The following is a 20,511-nucleotide window of genomic DNA, read 5'->3' as shown; positions in this document are numbered from 1 at the left end:
TGCTCACAGAATGAACTCAGCCTCCCATTCAAGGCCCCCTCCCATCTGGTCCCTATCTGACTTCATGTCCCACTGCTTCCCCATTACAACTCTCTGCTTCATACTAGTCTTTCTACTGTCTATCTATAGATTACGTGTAGATACATAGATAGATGCGGTTACCTTCAGCTGGAAGGTCCCATACTATTGGGTATACAAGAAAAACCATTTACCTGGAGGGTAGAAGACATTGAGCCTACTTCTGCCTCTGTTGGCTGTCTCACCTTGGACAGGTTGCCCTGCCTTTCATTTAACATGGTGGCCTTTGGCATATTGAGGGTTATACTTGAGGACCTAGTGGGACACATGTGGCCTGGAGGCTACAAGTTCCCCACCCCTGGTACTGGAAAACTTATGATTCTGATTAAGTGCTAGAAAATCCAAAAAACAAGAAGGAAGAGATGAAAGGGGAAGGGCGACAAGAGAGGGGTGAAAAATAATGACAGTGCAGGGTCCTGCTTCCCATAATTGAAGGTGGGCTACGTGGAAGGGGGAGTATAGTGGGAAGGCCATTGGCCTTGAAGTCGAGAGACTGGGGTTTGAATCTTGGCCCTATCCCTTAGTCTATATATGACTCTGAGTGAGGCACTTTCCCCTCACTAGGCCTCGTTTCCCCAAATGAAAAGGCAGATGGACTTAAATTCTCTTCTAGCTTTAAACTCTATGTTTCTATAGTACTTTGTGCTTTTCAAAGGGCAGCCCTAACAACAACCCTGAGAGGGTGTGAGGTACAGATATCTGTCTCCATTCTGTAAATTAGGAAACAGCCTTGGAGCAATGAAGTGACTTTTCTAAGACGACAGAGTCATTAAGCTGTAAGGCTGGGACTCAAACTTGCATATTCTACTCCTCAGACCAGTGCTCAGCCAAGGGTCTATGGTGATCCTGATGCAGGAGGGATGAGACCTCTGGCAGGGTCAGGGGGGATGGGGAGAGGAGGAATGACTTCTGGAGAAGCTGCAAGTTCAGAGAGAATTCTAAATGGAGGAGCCAGGCTAAAACACTGATGAGAAAATCATTCTAATCCAGGCTCTAGATTTCACTTTGGCCCATGAAAGTCAGCAAGCTTAAACTAATAGAAATCAGTGCCATTTCCACTTCTACCTTAACCATTCCCTACCCTGTGAGTCCCCAGTGATGTTCCCAAGCTCTAACTCTAGAAGAACCCACACAGGGCTAGCCTGCTCAGAAGATCTAGGCTGATTTCTGCCACCTGCCACCTGTTACTCTTCTCCCCTTGAGGGGTTCCTAGGTCCAATAAGCTGGAGATTGAGGAATAGACCAATTCCTATCCCAAATCATAATCTTCATGACAACATTCTCCTCTTTTCTCCCTTTCTCATACTAACTACCCTAGCCTTTGGCTACAAGGACCTCAACTGCTATACAGACTATATCCAGACCGTGACGTGCATCCTAAAAGTGGATCCTGGCCATGCAGAGACCTCCCCTGACCTCACCCTTGAGTGGTAAGTGCCAAGGGTAGGAAAGGAGACAGGGGGTGAAGGGTAAGAAAGACAGGCAGAAAAAGAGACAGAGAAGGATGAGGAGGAGGAGGAGGAGAAGAAGAAGAAGAAGGAAACAAAGAAAGAAAGAAACAAAGAAAGAGAGAAAAGGAGAGGGGAGAGGAAATTCTTTTCCAATTCTATAAAGACCAAGTTAAGGCTAAGGTGAGGTACTGGTGGGACATCCAAGTCAAGGGAACAAGCAGGAAATGTTTCATTTTTGTCTTTGTTATCCTCAGTGCTTGGTATATAGTAGGCACTTAATAAATGCTTATTGATTGATTGATTGGTACTCAGTAGGCAGCTGGAATGAATTAAATACCCTCAACTACCAATTATGATATGAGGTAAAGAAACATGAGGAGCCAGGCAGCCTCTTACACTTCTGGACAGCTCTAATGGCTAAGTTACCTTTCCGTCAAGCCTAAATCTGGCTCTCTACAACATCCACCATTACCCATAGTTCCACCCCCAGCCCTTCCTCCCTCCATCTATGGGCCCAGCAGAACAAATCAAGTCTCTTCCATTTGAAAGTCCTTTAAACACATGAACACAGCTTTTCTTCTCTGAACTAAACACCCTTGGTAACTTTTCCTGATGGCATGAATTCAAAGCCCTTCACCTGCATGGTTGCCCTCTTCTGGACAATCTCCAGTTTATCAAGGCCTTTCCTAAACTGTAGCACCAAGCACTGAACAGAAGGCTCCAGATATGATTTGGCTAGGGCAGAGGACACCAAGACTTGACATTATGCCCTCATTTGAATGCAACCAAAGATTACATCAGCTTTCCTGGCTGCCATATTATATTGTTGACTCATATTGAGCTTAAAGTGCCCTAAGACTATCAACTCTTTTTTTTGGGGGGGTGGTGGTGATGATAAACAACTATATTTAGCCATGCCACATAGGATCATGAAATTTTAGAACTTTACAGATCTTGTCCCAATACTCATTTTCCAAAGGAAACCAATGCCCAGGGAGATGAAGAAACTTTTCTGAAGTCAAACCCAAGTCTTCTGCCTCCCTATCTGGTCTTTTCAGTATACCATCCCAACCCCTATGATGTTCTAGGAGCCATGGCATATGAGGCACAGTTATGGGACCTGGAGAAGAGGAGAGTCTGGGAGGCATAATAAATGTCTTCAAATATCTGAAGGGCCATCATGTACTAGGGGGATTAAGTCCTAGCTCTTCCCTGTAGAACTAAGGGGACTTTACAGAGAAGCAGATCAGTATAAGGAAGACCTTTCCCCTAACTGGCATCATCCATTAAAGGAACAGGCTGCCTAAGGAGGTCATAAGTGCCCAGACTCTGGAGACCTTCCAGGAGAGGCTCCATGCTTATTTATGAGACATGTTCCAGTGGAGATTCCTGCTTCAGGTAGAGGTTGGGCTATATGACACCTCCGAGGGTTCTTCCAAGATCCTGTGACGTTATGATTCTAAAATACATCAAGTTGCTTGTAGATAGGGAGATGATTGGAATTGTTTTGTTGTTGTTGAAGGAATGATGCCTATGGGGAACTGGAGGAATTCACCAACTCCTGTAACTTCAACCGATCAACCTACAACCACACCCACATGCAGTATATGTGTCAGATGGATGTTTATAAACTGATGTCAGATGATGAATTCAATGTCACCATCACAGACAAGCTAAGCAACAGCTCCAGTGAGGGAAGACACTTCATCCTGGCTCAGAGCAGTGAGTATCTTAGGGGAAAACGGTAACATCTCTTCACTCTCTCTCTCTCCCTCTCTCTCCTTCTTTGCTATTGTCTTGACTGCTTTCCACTTCCCAGAAACCTACCCTCCACCTCCCAATCTCCTCATTACCATGTCCTCCTTGGATGACGCACTATTTACTGAATCTTTCTTTACTCGACTCCTGATGTCCTATCAAAACTGACCTGCCCTGGGTCTCATCCCTATAGGATATTGATATCAGCTTTGAGCTGATATCCAGCTTATCCCAAGCTATCAATCCATATTACTACAAATAATAACCCATCAATACACTCTACATCTATACATCTTACTGTTTATAAAGCACTTTCCCATCCATTATGTCATTTGATCCTCAGAAAAACACCACGAATTAGCTAATATAGGTCTTCTTCTCCTTGTTTTACAGAGGAAGAAACCAAATCTCAGAGTTAAGTAACTTGACCAAGATCACACGGCTAGCAGATGGTAGAATCAAGACTCCAACCCATATCTTCTGCTGCTTACTAGATATAAGATTTTGAACAAGTCACTTTACCTCGGCACCTCCTCAATCAAATGAGAAAAGGAATATTTGTATTTACTTCATGGGGTCACTCAGACAATAGATCTTCATCCAAAATTTACTAGCTGTGTGACCCTGGGCAAGTCACGTAACCTCTGTCTGCCTCAGTTTCCCCAACTGTAAAACAGAGATAATAGCGCCTACTTCTGGGGTTGTTTCGAGGATTGAATGAGTGGATATTTGTAAAGCACCTGGCACATAATAATGCTTGTTACCTTCCCCCTTTCCCCCTCAAGGGCTCACAGATTTAGAGCAGGGAGGAACCTTAGGGACCATCTAGCTAATCCAAGCCTCTCATTTTACAAACAGGAAATCGAGGCTTTGATAAATGGCTAGCCTTAAGTAACAGGTAGAAAAGGGCCCAGTCGGGACTTAAAACCAAATCCAGTGGCCCTTCTACAAGACGTTGTCAGCAGAAGGAGAGGTGGCCTATGGTCTAGCTCTGCCCTAGCTCATAAATTCTCCATAAATGGAGATTGTCCAGAAAAGGGCAACCAGGATGCTGGTGAAAAGCTTTGAGTGCAGGCCATATGAGGATCAGTGGCTGAAACTAGGGCCATTCAGCATAAACAAGAAATCTTTGTATGTTTGAAAGGCTTTCAAATAGAAGACAGATTTATTCTTCCAGGCCCATGGATGGAGAGGGAGAAACCTGGGGGGCAAAACTGAGAACTAAGGAGAAAGACAACCCACCCAAGCATACTGGGTGCCCTGATTAGAGTGATGCAAAGGAAGGAGCCCTGGATTTGGAATCAGAAGACCCAAATTCAAATCCTGTCTGTGTCACAATATATTCTACTTATGTGACCTCAGTTTCCTTATCTCCAAAAAGATAACCCTGGAAATCCCAGCTCTCTGAATCTATAAGTCATAGATAGATACCTCTCTTCTTCACAAAGGAATTTGGATTTGAACCAGGGTTTGGTGGAAATGAATTGCCTTAGCCTAGAAGTTCTTAGCCTGGGATCTGTAGAGTAAGTAAATAGATTTCAGGGCGTCTGTGAACTGGGATAGGGAAAAAAAATCTTTATGTGCATTAACCTTCTAACTGACGTTTATCATTTTCATCAATTATTTAAAGATATTGTCATGAGAATGGGACCACAGGCTTCACGTGACTATCAAAAGGGTCCACAACACATCCCCCCAAAAAGTTAGGAACATCTCCTTTAACCCTAGAAATCCTGATCCTGCCACTAAGTAGTTGAGTGACTTAGGACAAGACTTTTTTCTCCATTCAGTTTCCTCCTCTATTAAAAAGAAAAGTGAGGCCTAGATAATCTCTAAGGCTCCTTTTAGCTCTAATCTCTACGTTCTACATTCTAAGGTCTCTTCTATCTCTAGTCTTTCACTCTTTGTGTTTTAAGACTCCTTCCTTCTCTCTTCTATGATTTAAACGGTAAAGATGGGATAGGTAGGAATTCATCAAGGAGGAGAAAGGATGATACTCCTGGTTTAGAGAACAGTATTCATGAAGGTGTAGTGATGAAAAAACACATGGCATACAGAAGTAGCGCACTGGATTGAGTGCTGAGCCTGGAATCACTAAGACTGGAGTTTGAATTCATCTCATACACTTTATAGCTGTGTGACCCTGGGCAAGTCACTGAACTTGTTTGCCTCAGCTTCCTCAGCTCTCAAATGGGGATGAAAACGGTGCTTATCTCACAGGGTTGTTGTGAGGATCAAATGAGATATTATTTATAAAAAGTACTTACTGCAGTGTCTGGCACATAGTAGGCACTTTGTAAATGCTTATTTCCTTTCCCTTCCCATCCCTATATTCAGAAGGCTGCAAGTTACCCAGTATGTCTGTGGTTTATATGTAGCACATGAAGGGGAATAAAATGAGATAAAGCTTAAAAAGTAGTATGGGGCCAGATTATTCTGGGCCTTGAACTCCTGGCAAAGAAATGTGACTTTTATTTAGGACACAGTGGGAGCCACTGAAGATTTTTGTGCACCAGAGGGAATAGTCTGCCTCCCATGGAAGGCAACTAGGGTGTTATGCAAAGAACCCTGGATTTGAAGACTGAGGACCAGGTGTGAATGTCCCCCAATTTGGGGGATTCCCTTCCCCTCTTTGGGTCTCCATTTTCTCTTCTGTAAAATTGAGGGTACTTGGTCTAGATGATCTTTGAGGTCTCTTCCAGCTCTGTCTTAGAAATCCTCTGACTCTGTTTCCTTGTCTATAAACTTACTACTCAGGAAAAATGCTTCCACATTTTCACGAGTAAAGCACTATGAAAACATAAGCTAAGAAACAGGAAAAGTTCCCTTCATTATTGGAACTTACTGTCTGCCTGGGCCAGGCCCCACACACAGGGACATTCCCCTACTGTCAGGTATCAGCATCTGGGACGTCTGGGGGGGACAGTGTCCAGAGAGAGGGAGGACACCAGCACTGTAGTTTCTCCACAGGGTGAAAGACTCATGAGACAGGCAAAGGAAAGTGCCAGTCACAGGGGAGTCTGCTTTGCATTTGGGTTTTTTTACTTCAGCTTCTAATCTGGGTCCTGTGGTTTTGAAGTTTCTGAATCTTATTTCTTTTATTTCTTTTTTCTCTCTCTCCTCATTCTTCCCCGCTCTGTGACCCCACCCCCACCCCTTACTAAAATCACAGGTAAGGAGGCCAGAGCCGGAAATCATTTGTAGCATGGTAAAAGCCTCCAGTTCCTTCTGTTCTTAGGTTCACAAAAATAAAGCAGATTGGTGTTATCATAGTGACTGCTGAACTTCAATGTGAGCAAACCCAATGTATGAACATTTGGATGTACTTTTCTAATATTTTGACAGATTTGTGATTTTTCAGGTATAGGGATAGATATGAGTCAAGGAATGGGGATGGAAAAACATAAGGAGTGTGGCAGGGGATAGGCTGTGAGTTGTCCATTTTGGTGGAGGCATATCATACATGGATAGATTGTGAAGGTAAATAATAGGAGATAAGGTTGAAAGGCAGTGATCCCAAGCATCCATACCTTCAAATCTGTGAGGTAATTGTGCAGTTCCTCCCTTGGGTAAGTCACTTTTGTTCTTCGGGTCTCAATTTCCTCATTTCCTCATTTGTACATGAAGGTGTTAGCTTAGAAAATCTCTAAGTTTCCTGCCAGTTCTAATGTTTTATTCTAATACAGTAGCTCTCAAACTTTTGGGCCCTTTTACACTCTTGAAAATTATTGGAGACCCCAAAGAGTTTTTATTTATATGGGGTATATCTATTGATACTGTATTAGAAATTAAAAATGATAAGTTTTATATTTATTTATTCTTAAAAATAATAAACCCATGAAAGGTAATATAAATAACATATTTTTATGAAAAATAGCTATATTTTCTAAAATAAAAGAAATTTGTTTAAGAAGGGTAGCATTTTTTTTACATATTTTCACAAATCACTTTAATGTCTAGTTTGATAGAAGACAACTGCTTCTTCATTCAATCTGTTGCTCTATGTTGTCTTGCTTGAAGTATATGAGGAAAATCTGGCCTCATAAAGATATGCAGTTGGGAAAGGGAGGAGTGTTTTAATAGGCAAATAACATCTTAATATTTGACTTCGCATTATGCCGTGAAAGAGTCTTGTGGACACCAAGAGGTCTGCGGACTATACTTTGAGAACTACTATTCTAGCATTCTGTTTTCTAAGATCTTTTTCAAGCTCTAACATTCTGATTAGTAAATTCTAAGGTCTTTTCCATCTCTAACATTCTACTGTAGCCCTGAGAGCATCTCCTTTTACATATGTATTCCCTTTTGCCTCCATTTAGGGCATTTTGAGGATCAACACCCACTCAAAACCATAGCTCATGGGCCCCTACCAATGTATTTTCTTTTACCAACCAGCCAAAAGATACATTAGTGCAAACAAAAGATATTTATTTAAACAGCATAGCCAATAAAGTGATAAGAGACGATTACTTGAATGTGCACATGTGGGTACACTCTCCCACAGGTTACTATACTCCTAGTGAGGCAGAGAATACGTACACATAAGGAAAACTCTAGACCTGAGATGGTATAGAAGGTAGACTTAGAGGGAACCATTGATAAGAGCATGAATGAAGAAACACATACTAGGAACCCATTTAGCAAAAACACACTGGAAGGCACACAAATAGGGAATGCTTGTGGGGGCAGTGCAATTCTGACATTTGACACTATAGGACTAAGGATGTTTTCTGGCAATGACTTCATTTAGCTCTCTGTAGGGTGTCACTGTGATAATTTCATGGTTGCTACTGATCACACCATCTCTACTGGCATTGTTCTGCTGGTTGCTGTTGGGTACCTGCACTGGGCACATAGTTACTAAGTTCCTTTGTGCTGCCAGTTTCTGAGCATCCTCTGAAAGGGGCATCTTATGGCTGTCTCTGCTCCCATCTGCTAGGGTCCACCAATGAACAAGCCTTTACCTGAAAAAGACAGCCTAACATCTCTTTAGCCATAGCTAGGACTATGAGCCACCACACCCAGCAAAGGAACCAAAAAACAAGAGTCTCAGGCTAAGATTAAGTTTTTTCTTTTAACTCTTTATGTCTGAGAATGAATTTCAGTCTATCATTCTAGACAACTTTTCTTCAAAACTCCTATTTATCTCTTTATGAGGATCCTGTTCTCTCAAAACCCATTTCAGGGGCTATGCCCCAACAGGCACTTGTAGAAATTTGAGTATATAGCTCACTTACTATATGCCCCAAATCTTTGCTGACTCAGCATGAAAATGAATTTGAACTAAAATAAAAGTAAGCAAAGGAGGGCAAAGTCATTGACCACTACCCTCATAACAACAAAGTTGGTAAATCAGTCAATGAACATTTATTAAGTAGCTACAATGTGCCAGACACTCTGCTCAGTTCTGGAAGAGTCTTTAGAGATTATCTTGTCCAAACCCCTCTTTTTTCAGAAGGGAAAACTGAGATCAGAAAGGTTAAGGTGACTTACAAAAAAATTACTAGTCCCACAAATGTTCCTTGAGGTGTGAGTAGGATATCCCTTCAGTTTTCTCTTCTGTTTGGCATTTAAAATCATTCAGAATCTCTCTTCCACCCACCTTTCCAGGCTGATTATCCATCCCAGCACTCTATGGTCCAGTCAAACTGGCACACTTGGTGTTCCTCTTACATGATGTTCCATCTTTTGCTCCCATGCATGTATGTTATGGCTGACCCCATTCCTAGATCCTCTCCCTCCTCACTTCTGCCTGTTGAATCTCAGATCCCTTCAAGACTCAGATCAAGTGCTTCCGCCTCTATGAAGTCTTTCCAGACCCCTCCAGCTGTATTCTCTCCCCCACACCTCCCTGAAATTACTTTGAATTTATTTTGCATATATTTTGTACTCACATGTACACGTTATTTGTTGCCCATAGAAGGTAACTTCCTTAAAGGCAGGTTCTTTTTGCATTTCTATTGCCAGTACCTGCCTATCATGGTGCCTGGCACATGTCGAATTGAATTGAAGTCAGTAAGTGTTTTCCATCTGTCTATGAATATACCTTTCTTTCTTCCCAGTTAAACCAAATCCTCCTTCCAACGTGACTGTGGCCTATTTTGGAAATTATAACATTTCCTGGAAAACCCTCTATGAAGATCCTCGTTACTACCCATTACAGAATGTGCTACAATATGAGCTGCGTTACAAAAAACGACAAGACTCCTGGACGGTAAGTAGTCTTCCAGAGAGAATGGCGATTGTCTCATCACAGAATATAGAATGTCAAAGCTAGGAGGAGCCGTAGCAGTCAATGCACTTTGACATACATTTATTAAGTACTGGGCTAGTCTCTGAGTACATAAAGACAAAAAATGAGACTTCCTGCCCTCAAGGAGAGTGCATTCTACTGGGAGGTCTCATGTGTACACAAAAATGTCAATACAAGATAATTTGAGGAGTGAGAAGGTACTAACAATTAGAAGGATCGAGAAAGGCTTTGAATAGGAGGTGGCATCTGAGGATTCATTCCAGTCTGTGCAAAGGCATCCAGATGGGAGATGGAATGCCAAATTTGGGGATTGGTTATTGAGTCAGTTTGGTTGGAATGTAGGGGCACTGTGGCAAGGGAAGATGAAATAGTCTAGAAAGATAGGTGGGAGCCCTATTGGGCAGGACTTTAAATGCCAGACTCAGGAGACTTTATTGATTCTAGAGGCAATAGGGATCCACAGAAGATTTTTGAGCAATTAATCAGTCAACAAGAATTAATTAAGTGCCTTAAGAAGGCAGAAGGGACTGTTTTGTAAGGAAGTACAGATTTCCAAAATACTTGGTTTACTCTGGAAGATTATTAGCTTGTTCTGATATTTGGTTACATCTGAAGGTAATTAACTAGTGGCTGTTCTTCAGTGGTGAGCCCCAGTCTCATGGGGAAGGTAGGTAGGTACAGTGTATGTGAAATGACTTACCTGAAATGTCATGGCAGCAGCAGAGTCAGGACTAGAACATAACAATCCTGACTCCACTTAACCTGTGACTTCATTGATGTAGGGAAATTCCTAGTGAGGAAATTCCTACTCTACCAATGTACCAACTCTCTCTACAACTTTGGTCTTTAAGGGCTGCCTAGAAAAACTCTAAGAAGTTCAATGACTTCCCAGGGTCACACAGCCAGTACTTAAAAGAGGTGGGAGGACTTGGACCCAGGTCTTCCCGATTCTCTGAATGTGAAGAAGGAAGGATGTAAACAGCTATGAGAACCTACACGTTCTCTTCCCTCAGAGACCTTCAGAGATAAGCTAGGTGTGTTTCACTAGGGGCAGTACCTTTGCCAGGGGAGGGGGCCAGATTGGATGAGTTCTTGGAATCTATTTCAGCCCTATTACTCTATTTGCATATTTGGACAGACTCAGAAAACCAAGTTCATCTCAGTGGATTTGAAGTCAGTGTCACTCCTGCCCTCGGAATTCCAGAAGGGCTCAGTCTATGAAATACAAGTTCGAGCTCAGCCCCAGCCATCTTCACTCTACAGTGGGGTCTGGAGTGAGTGGAGTGATTCTGCCCTCTTGGAGACCCAGCCAGTGGGTGAGTATGAAGCCACTGGAGCCCCCCTTCCCTGGCCAAGAGCACCATCTTCTGGACCACTGCCTTGATCTTAGGCGTCCTTGGCCAAAATTTCTGAGTTCAGAAACCCCAAGACTCTTTAAGTATGCTTCTAACGGTTTGAACCCCAGTCCATCAGCTGATCAGACATACAGGTAGTCAGTTAATCAATCTGTCACTGCCTCAGATTGTTATCTGTCAATCACTCTTTAAGGCTTCCAGGCAGCCAACCCATAAGTCAGTCATTTATAATCAGTGCGAGCTAGCTAGTCATGTTATCAGCCAGACAACTATCTAGTTCCATAGTCAGCCTCTCTCAGTCATTCACTCACTCACTTACTCAATCAGCCAGTCAGCCCATCACTCAATCAGTTATTCACTGTCAGTCAGCCAACTGATTTACTAATCAGACCATTAGTCTGTCACTCACTCAGCCAGCCAACCAGGCAGCTTATGAGTGAATGAGTAAGTAAGCGGACTGTGAGTCCAGTCAAGAACATTTTCTTAGTCCTGACCGTACTGAAACACCATGGGCTAGCAGGTGGAGGTCCTACCCAGAAGACAAAGCTCATTATAGTCTAACTGAGAGGCCCCCCAGGTAGTCAAAGACCTCTGTTCCCATTCCTCCCTCCTCTGTGCCTTCATTTTCCATTCCCATTACTTTTCCCCATCATTCTTCTTGTCCAGCCTTCTCCCCATTCCTCCACACCATCCTCTTTCCCTAGTTTAGGGGAAGGCCTTGAATTCTGATCCATTTTACTTTATTCCCCATAAAGAAAAAGAGAAAAAAGAATGGTTGCCTCTGATATCTCGCATCTCAACAGTCGTGGCCGTAATTGCTTTGCTGGCTGGATGCATACTGACACAGAGGTGAGAAAGCCAGGGTCCCTTGGAAAGATGGGTGTGGGGTGGGGGACAGGAGCTGGGGGAGCAACTAGCATAGACCAACCAAAAAATTAGTTGAGCAATAAGCATTTATTCAAGACCTAATATACCAGACACTGTGTTAGGCCCTGGGGACACAAATGTCAACGAAACAATCTCTACTTGCAAGAAGTTTACATTTGGATGGGGAAGGCAACAAGGACAAAGACAGGTATATACAGAATAAATACAAGCAAATAGAAACAAGGTAGTCTGGGAGTGAAGAAATTAGCAGTTGGAGGTGTCAGGAAAGACATCCTGGGGAAGGGAATGCTTGAACTGCTTCTTGAAGGAAGAGGGATTCTGTGAGGCCCAGATGATGGAGTGAATTTCAGGAATGTGGTAGAGTCCCTGCAAAGGCCTGGAGATGAGAGACAGAGTGTGTGAGGAGCACAGAGAAGGCCAATTTGGCTAGATCGCAGAGCTCATAAGGAAAAATGTCCGATGAGGCTGGAAAGTTGACTGGGCAATGTTGTGAAGGGCTTTAAAAGACAAGCAGGAGAAGTGATATTTGATTCTAGAGGCAATGGGGGGCCTTTGAATTGAGAGAGGAGTGATGTGGTCAGGTCTGTGCTTAAGGAAAAGAAATGCCTTTGGATGCTGGATGGAAGGGGGAAGAGACTTGAGGAGGGGAGCCAATTGGAAGGCTGCTGTCCTAGGTGAGAGGTAGTGGGGGCCTGAGCTTAGGTGATAGCTGAGTGAGTGAAGGGAAGGCGTCAGATGGAAGAGGTGTTATGGAGGTCTGAAACATCAAGATTTGCCATCTAATTGGAAATGTGGGGGGAAGGAAAGTGAGAAGTTGAGCATATCACCAAGGTTATGAAGCTGGGAGGCTGGAAGAAAGGTGGGAAGAATGACTGGAAAAGGGGAGGGTTTGGAGGTAAAGATGAGCACATTGAGTCTGAGATATCTCCAAGATGTTCTGTTTGAAATGTCCAATAGGAAACAATGGAATAGATAGGAGTATATTAGAGCTGAAGGAGCCTTAGAGGGAATTTAATAAAAACAGTAACAGAGTATATAACATCTGTATCATGCTTTATAGTTTCTAAAAAGAAATACTTTGATTCATGCAAAGAGAATTTATTAAGTAAGTAACCTACTACGTGCCAGGTGCTGAGGACATTAAAAAAAAAAACCCAAAAGAATCCTTTCCCTCAAGGAGCTTACATGGGAAAAAGAAGAAAAGGAGGTTTTAGTGGAAGGGAGTGGGGGTGGGGAGGAGGGGTTGTCACAGAAAAAGAATTACACAGAGATAAAAAATAGAAATAAAGGAATTGAGGGAAGAGAATGATACCAGCAACAAGGGGGTCCAGGGGAGGCTTCCTGTAGGACACAGGTACTTGTGTTGGTCTTTGCAGGAAGCTAGAGATCCTGAGGCAGAATTGGGGAGGGAGTATGTTCAAGGGCTTTGCACAAAGTACACACTTAATAAATGTTTGCTGGAATTGAATTGAAAAGGGCATGGAGTTGGGGGGGGAGGGAGGGAATAAGAATTTCTATAGTGCTTACCAAGCATCAGGCACTGTGAGAAGCACTTTTTAGAAATGTTATCTTATCTGATCCTAAAATCTGGCCTAGGTTCTTCCATTAACTTAGGGAAAAATCTTTTCCCTTCTTTGGGCCTCTGTTTCTCCCTGTGTTATGTAAGTGGATTGGACAAGGAAGAATCTCTAAGGTCCTTTCTTTATCACTCTAAGGGTTTAGACAAGGTTCATTTCCACCTGAAAAATGAAGAAACTGAAGAGCGCTGGCAAAGACCACTCACCTGTGTCACTGTAGATGAACCAGGATAGGCCAGCAGAGGGATCATTAGCTTCTGGGGATTTGATTTTTTTTTAATTAAGAAAGATATTAAATGGGTATTAAGCAAATCACACGCTAAGTTCATGCAGGTATGATGGAAATTACAACCAAGTGTGTCAGAGAAGAGCAATGTGTGTGCTTTTTTGGAGGGACTACCTTGATCCTGGAGGGTGGAGCTGGTCACTTCCTCTGGGCTGGTGAGATTAGATATGGTTGGGCTTCTGTGGGAGTGAGACTGGACTGGCCAAGGCTGATCCAATCTATTAGGGGAGAGTTAGAGGGCCCTGGGATAAATCAAGCTGTCCAATCTCTCTGTGAGGGAGGGGATCCAGTTGATCCAAACTATTAAGTGGGTTGGCCAATCCCTTAAGGTGCCAGGCAAGCCTTATCAAGACTTGGGTGTGACTGGGTTAACCAATCCTCAGTGGAGGTGAAGAGGCTCTAGCCAATCCCTTTTTTGGTGCAGAGCTCAGCTGAACATTCTCTTAGGATAAGGATGGATCTGGGTAACCCGATCAGTCCTTCTGTGGAAACAGGGCTGGGTGGAACTGAGTTAACCAATCTGTCAGTGGCCATGGGCCCACCCCATCCTCCAACACCCCTGACCCTGGTTTTGTTTTGTTTTGTTGTTTTGTCTGTTTCTCTCTCTGACATTTCAGGCTGTGGAAGAAGATGTGGGTGCTAGTACCCAACCCCGCGCCCTTCTTTCAGCCCCTGTATTCAGCCCATGAGGGTGACTTTAAGGTACTGGTGACTCAGAGATGTAGATAATGTTGTTAGAAAAGAAAACAAACACTTTCCAGGGGCCAAGAGCTGGTGGGAGGAATGGCTTTGTTCTCCACAGTGAGCTCCCTTGGAGGGGTAGGGGGTGGCAACAAGAGCTCAAAAGCCTCTAACGGAAAATAACAGCCTGGATGAAAAGACTTGAGGCAAAACATTTCCCCTTGAGTTTCTCCCCTTGCTTCCATGGGCTTTCCCCAAGTCATACAATCACAGAGTGTCAAAACTGGAACGGGCCTTGGAGGTTACCTAGTCCAACCTAATTTTGTGGATGAGGCAGCTGTGGAAGAGGAAGAAATGAGAGGCAGATCTGGAGTGGCACCCCATTGTCCTGACTCCCAAGCCAGGCCTCTTCCTACTACATATTAGTTTCCCTCCTTTTCTTTGACATCTCCTGAGGAGCACACTGTGCCTTCCCCTCCTTGGGCCTCCTAAGGCACCTTCCCCCAGCCTTCCCACCCTTTGGGGCCAGAGCTGGGGATTAGCAGGAGAGGGCTCAGGGCTATAGCTGAGGCAAGATGGTGGGAGCTGCCCATGGTTGCCATCCTGTCCCCCCAGAAACCTCTACTCACAGGTTGGGTCTGATCTTCAGCTTGACCCATTAGAGTGAGTAAAGCTGTGCTTAGATAGAACACATCTTCCCCCAGCCTATGACTGGGAAAGGAGGAAGGCTCCCCCTGATACCCCAGGGCAAGGAAAAAGCACAGGTGCCATAGCTAATGCATTTATTCAGCACCATACATGGATTCTCTCATCTGATCCTTACAACAATCCTGTGAAGTGGGTGTTACTATTATCCCACAGGAAGGACACTGAGGCAGGAAGAAGTTAAGTGACTCACCCATTTAGTCAGTCAACAAACATTTCTTATGTGTTTACTATGTGCTGGGCATTGTACTAAGTGCTAGGTCCCTTCCCTCAAGGAGTTTACATTCTAATGAGGGAGATATATGAAAATAACTGCATGCTAAATGTATATGGTGTAAATGACAGGCAATCTTAGTGAAAAGGTACTGGGGGGGGGGTTGGATTTGAGCTGGGTCTTGAAGGAAGTTGGGGAACCCAGGAGGCCTGGGTGAAGAGAGAGTTCATTCCAGGCAAAGAGACGAGTCAATGAAACATCCAAGTGTGGATGGAGATGGGAGCTGGTGAATTCAGGGAGGGTCAGAAAGTATGAAAAGACTGGAAAGGTGCATGCAGAGGCCAGGTTGTGAACAGATGTTTTTGTATTTGGTCTTTGAGGTGATAGGGAGCTTATTGAGTATGTGTGGGAAAAATGAAAGGGGGGAGGGAAAACACGCTCTAGGAAAATGACTTTGGCACTGAGTGGAAGATTGGGGGAGAGATTGAGAAAATAAGTATCTAGTCTTCCTGATTCAAACTCGAGCTCTAAGCTGCCAGCTGCCATTGGCATCTGGCCAGATATGGGCAGGACAGGCCTCAAGAGGACATCTACTGCTGTGGATTTCCACTCTTTCCAAAAAAATTTTTTCCCCAACCTTCTGCCTTGAATTTTCCACCAATTCCCACTTTCACAACTTGGACTTGAGGCAGGGGGAGGTCCCAGATGACTTTTACCTATGTTTCCTGGGAAGGAAGCAAACATCCAGGCTTGTTCAGCAACGCCCCTTTTAGCATGAATTAGTTTCCTGGATGGGCTGGCAGATCCTGAGGAGATGAAGGAGAGGTCAGCTGAGTCTTTGTGCAATCAAATGAGGAGGAATAGGTCCAGGGGTGGGGGTGGGGTGGGTCTGGGCACCCAACATTTAGGTGACCGGTGATAAGAGAAGGGCCCTGGGTGCCTGATTAGAGGGAGCGAGTAGGCTGTGGCCAAAGACTGAAGACAAACTTCACCTACTTCATTTTCCTTCTATTGACTCTGCTAGTCCCATTGGCCAAGAGGATCCCTCCTTCCAAAAGCAGAGCCTGGGTTATACATAGGGGAGAGGGGGAAAAGCAAGTCATCTGCAAGGCATTCACCCACTGGCTACCAGGGTGGGATGAGCACTTACCTGAGATTCTAATAGAAATGCGATCATGTGTATGATGGGCCCAGCTAAGTCAGGCTGAGGGCTGGGTCTCAGTTTCCAGAATGATTTCCTGTTCTATATTCTGTGTCTTAATTGGGGTCAAGGCAGCACTTTCTGTGGAGAAAATGCTAAATCTGTGTCTTCCATCATTCAGTTTAGCAAATTCTCTAGGGTTGGAGGGTCCCTTTAGAAATCTGGGGCCCAGCTTTAGGAGGACACTTTTCTAAATCTGTTGCTGGTCTGGGAACTAGGCAAGCTGGTGGGATGGAATGGAGTGTGAAGATCTGAGGGTGAGACCTGGGGAAGGAGCAGTCTGAGGACCTGGCCCAAGGCCCTCTCTAGACTTCAGCTCGATTATCTATCAGATGGTCATGCCTTTTCTCCTAGGGAACATAGGAAAATATTATCAGAGACCTTCTATGCCTTAACCCTAAGGAGGGAAAATGGGAATGCTAGAATCTTTAGGCTCCGGGCATAGGGCTGTGGGAGAGATTTTTTGGGGAAAGCCTGGCCTTAACTGAAACCCACACTAGTAGGTGTCTTTTTTGTGAAGTCTGTCTTGCCCACATCTGGCCAGCTACAAGTGGCAGCTGTTGGCTTAGTGGATGAGAATGTTGAATTTGATCAAGGGTCCTCAACCAGCATTCCATTGACCCGCAGGGACTCTGTGGATAAATTTTAAGGGTGGGGGGAAGTCTGTGAACTTAGATGAGAAGAAAAAACTTACATCTTTATTTCAACAGAATTGGTTTACTTTGTAATCCTATGTATTTTATTTTGTGCATTTAAAATATATTAAGAAGGGGTCCATAGGTTTTCCCAGACTGCCAGAAGGGTTCAGGACAAAAAAAAAAAGAGGTTAAGCACCACCAGACTAGATAATCTCTGAGGTCTTTTTGAGCCACTAAAAAAAAAAAGCCTTAGTCAATTATCAATCAGCAAACATTTATATAGTCCCTACTATGTGCCATTAGGAGAGAAGATAAAGCCCTCTCTCTCAATGGGGCTAAAAGGAAGATCAAGGGTATGGTCAGAAGTGAGAAAGAACATGTACACTAGAAGGGACTTAGCCAGGGAAGGGTTGAGAGGCTACAGTAGCTGAGCTGAAATCCAAAGAAAGTTGGAAGAAGGAAGCAGGCAGTGGGGGTGGAGAATTCTGGTCAGTTGGGGAAGGTGGTCTTCCTCAAAGGCCAAAGACTCACAGATCTAGGGCTAGAAGAAACCTCAGAGGTAATCTATTCCAACCCTCTTTTTTGCACATAAGGATATTGAAGTCTATGGAGACTAGGTGATTTGCCCATGGTCTCACATGTAGTAGATATCAGAGGGGACATTTGAGCCAGATTTCCCTGGCTTAATGTCCAGGGCCATTTCCAATAGGCCAAGAGTCCCTAGCTTTGTTCCTTCTTGAGGCAAATCCAAGCTCATACTCATTCTCCCATCTCTGGGTCACAATATCCAGGTTCCTTCTTAATTAGGAGCTTGGACTTTGGTGTGATGATTGCTAAGGATGTTCCCAGGAAGCACAGGAACAACACGAACGCTGTGATAAGCAAGCACTTACTGGGGATCTTAAAAGTAAATGATGGCCGCCTCACTCGGGTCTATTGCATTCATCCAATGTTTGCTCTTGGGTGCCTGGCCCTGGGCTAGGAGCTGTGGGGGAGACAGATGAATAAGACATATTGTTAGTCTAATATGGGCACAAAATGGCAGACATATGCCTGTAATAACGGCAAAAGCTGATAAGTGACAACTTGCAAAATGCTGAGGTGCCAGGAGCATCATGGGATTTGGAGTTAGAATTGACCCTTTGAGTTTACCTAGTCCAAAATTTAACAAATAGGGAAACTGAGGCCCAGAGAGATTAAATGACTTGTCTAAAGTCTTACATGTTATAAGTAGAAATCCTAGTTATTTAAACAATAGTTCTTTAACTCCAGAACCAGTAGGGAAGAGAGCGTCACTTCTAGCTGGGGGGAATCAGGGAAAGCTTGATGAAAGAGGTGGGCTTTTTGAACTGAGCCTTGAAGGCTGGACAGGATTTCAACAGGCAGAGCCTGGTGCTGGGCGGATGAGTGTTCTAGGCAAAGGAAAGAAATATTAGAGCATGTTCTCAATAGTGGTCTAGTGTGTCTAGATTGTAGGATTCATAAAGTAGGGCAGTGGGAGATAAGGCCTCACAAGGAAATCTGCCTCATTACTTTAGAATTATGCCTCAGTTTTGAACATAAATGGTACTCTACAGTGTGCCCCCCTCCCATCTTGTTCACCAGACCTGACTCTCCCTCAGTTTCCTCTAATAGTCAATGAGGCGATTGGACCAGATCAAGGGTGGCCTCGAGGCCTCAGGTTCCCCACCACTGGATCAGATGATGGCTACCTTTCCTCAAAGGTCCAACTTTTAGTGTTCAATAATTCACAGAAGGACTTTATGGCTGATTCCAAAAGTCACAAATGCTGTCCAAGAGTGAAAGTTGGCTGCCAGTGAGGTTCTTCCAAAGCCTGTGCTTCTGAAAGCGATTTCCAAAGAATTTAGAGCAAAGGTAGCATTACAGGAACAAGGGCCTAATTCCACAGGGTGACTACTTTGAAGGTTCCAACACTCATTTAGATGCATGAGTTGTAGAATATTTGTTAAACAATTAAAGGACTTCTAGGCATGCCCAGAAAAAAAAAACCAACAACTTGAAAACTCCCAAAAAGCCACAAGTGAGAATAACATCTCCTATGTTATAGAGCACCTGTTTACAATGCATTTTTCTTGCAATGGAGTGAGACAGGTTAGTGCAAACACACACACACACATACACACACATTTTTTTTTTAAACTTGTGATTTCATCAGGGTATGTGGCTACTTCCTGGTAAGGACTTCCTCTGATAATGCAGATTGATGCCTTTCTCTGCAACTTTCAGTCTCCGGCAAATGCCTCAGGCACTGAGAAAAGTTAAATGACTCACCCAGAGTCACACAGCCAGTTAGTTATTTGTCGAAAGTGGAACTTGAACCCAGGTCTTCCTCACTGGGAGGCTAGCTGTCTATGCTAGGCCATGTTGTCGCTCAGTGCAAGTATAATTATCTTAAATTTACAGATAAGGAAACAGGCTTAGAGAGGATAAGAAACCTTAGGTCAGGTGAGGTCCAGTGACTTGTCCTAAGCGGTCAGCCATGGGGCTTGAACCCACGACCTATACCTACCACTACAGCATAGCTTCAGGACAGGTGCGAATTCGATCTGTCCAATGAGCAAAGAGTTTTAGAGCAACCTTTTTTAGAGCCACTTTGTAGGTGACTGAGGACCGTGCAAGGGGCTGAGCCTGTGGCACGGGGACAAGAGTATTGATTGGACATCTGGCCATCTGAGTTCAAATCAGAGCTCTTCTGCCCATTGGCCGTGTGGGTTTGGCCAGATCACTTGACCTTGGGAGGCCTAGTTTATTCCACTGTGGAAAGGGAGCGTTGGGCTAGGGGACCTTTGACTCTGGGATCCCAAATTGTCAAACAGCCCTTTGTCTTTATAAGTTGAAAATTGCTCCAGTACTTAAGAATAGGGGTGAGGGGTAGAGGGAGACTCTTAAAGTATCCCTAAGGTGGCTACCCTGAGCTGACTCCTTTGTAGACTCCAGAATCTCTGGGGGAAATGAATCTGCATTTTGGAGAGACAGACAGACAGACTTAGAGAGAAACAGAGAGATGACAGACAGACAGACAGACAGAGACAGGGAGAGAGAAAGAGATAGACACAAAAAGAAAGACAGCAGAGACAAAGAGAGACAGAGAGCAAAGATATGAGAGAGAGAGAGAGAAAGAGAGAGAGAGAGAGAGAGAGAGAACGAACAGACAGACACTGAAACAGGGAGAAAGAGACAAAAAGAAAGACAGCAGAGACAAAGAGACAGAGACAGACAGAGAGTAGGGATAGCAGAGAGAGAGAGAGACAGAGAGAGAGCAAGAGCGCTCTAGGAAGGTGAGAAGCTTGCAAAATAAGTTGCCTCAAGCTCCAGCTCTGCCAGCAGCCCTCTCCCCACCCTCATTTCCCAGCCAGTAAGTTATCTCTGCAGACCCATCTCTCCTCAGAAGTCTGCGGGAGAGGC

The 20,511-nt window shown here is 44.1% G+C and overlaps 1 protein-coding gene across 1 annotated transcript in view; it reads left to right on the top strand.

The window, feature by feature from the left end:
- IL21R (interleukin 21 receptor) overlaps window positions 1–20,511 on the top strand; it is a 44,303-nt gene that overhangs the window by 9,599 nt on the left and 14,193 nt on the right. Inside the window, exons 3-9 of the mRNA XM_036739476.1 lie at window positions 1,397–1,508; window positions 3,052–3,251; window positions 3,681–3,701; window positions 9,350–9,501; window positions 10,679–10,856; window positions 11,651–11,744; window positions 14,264–14,348. Of these exons, the coding sequence (XP_036595371.1) occupies window positions 1,397–1,508; window positions 3,052–3,251; window positions 3,681–3,701; window positions 9,350–9,501; window positions 10,679–10,856; window positions 11,651–11,744; window positions 14,264–14,348 (842 nt within the window). The remainder of the gene's footprint in view (window positions 1–1,396; window positions 1,509–3,051; window positions 3,252–3,680; window positions 3,702–9,349; window positions 9,502–10,678; window positions 10,857–11,650; window positions 11,745–14,263; window positions 14,349–20,511) is intronic.

This window comes from Trichosurus vulpecula, chromosome 9 (genome assembly GCF_011100635.1).
Source record: "Trichosurus vulpecula isolate mTriVul1 chromosome 9, mTriVul1.pri, whole genome shotgun sequence".
Taxonomy (NCBI): Eukaryota; Metazoa; Chordata; class Mammalia; order Diprotodontia; family Phalangeridae; genus Trichosurus; species Trichosurus vulpecula.
Note: the sequence above shows the minus strand (reverse complement) of the source record. Positions and strands in the feature narration are given on the sequence as shown.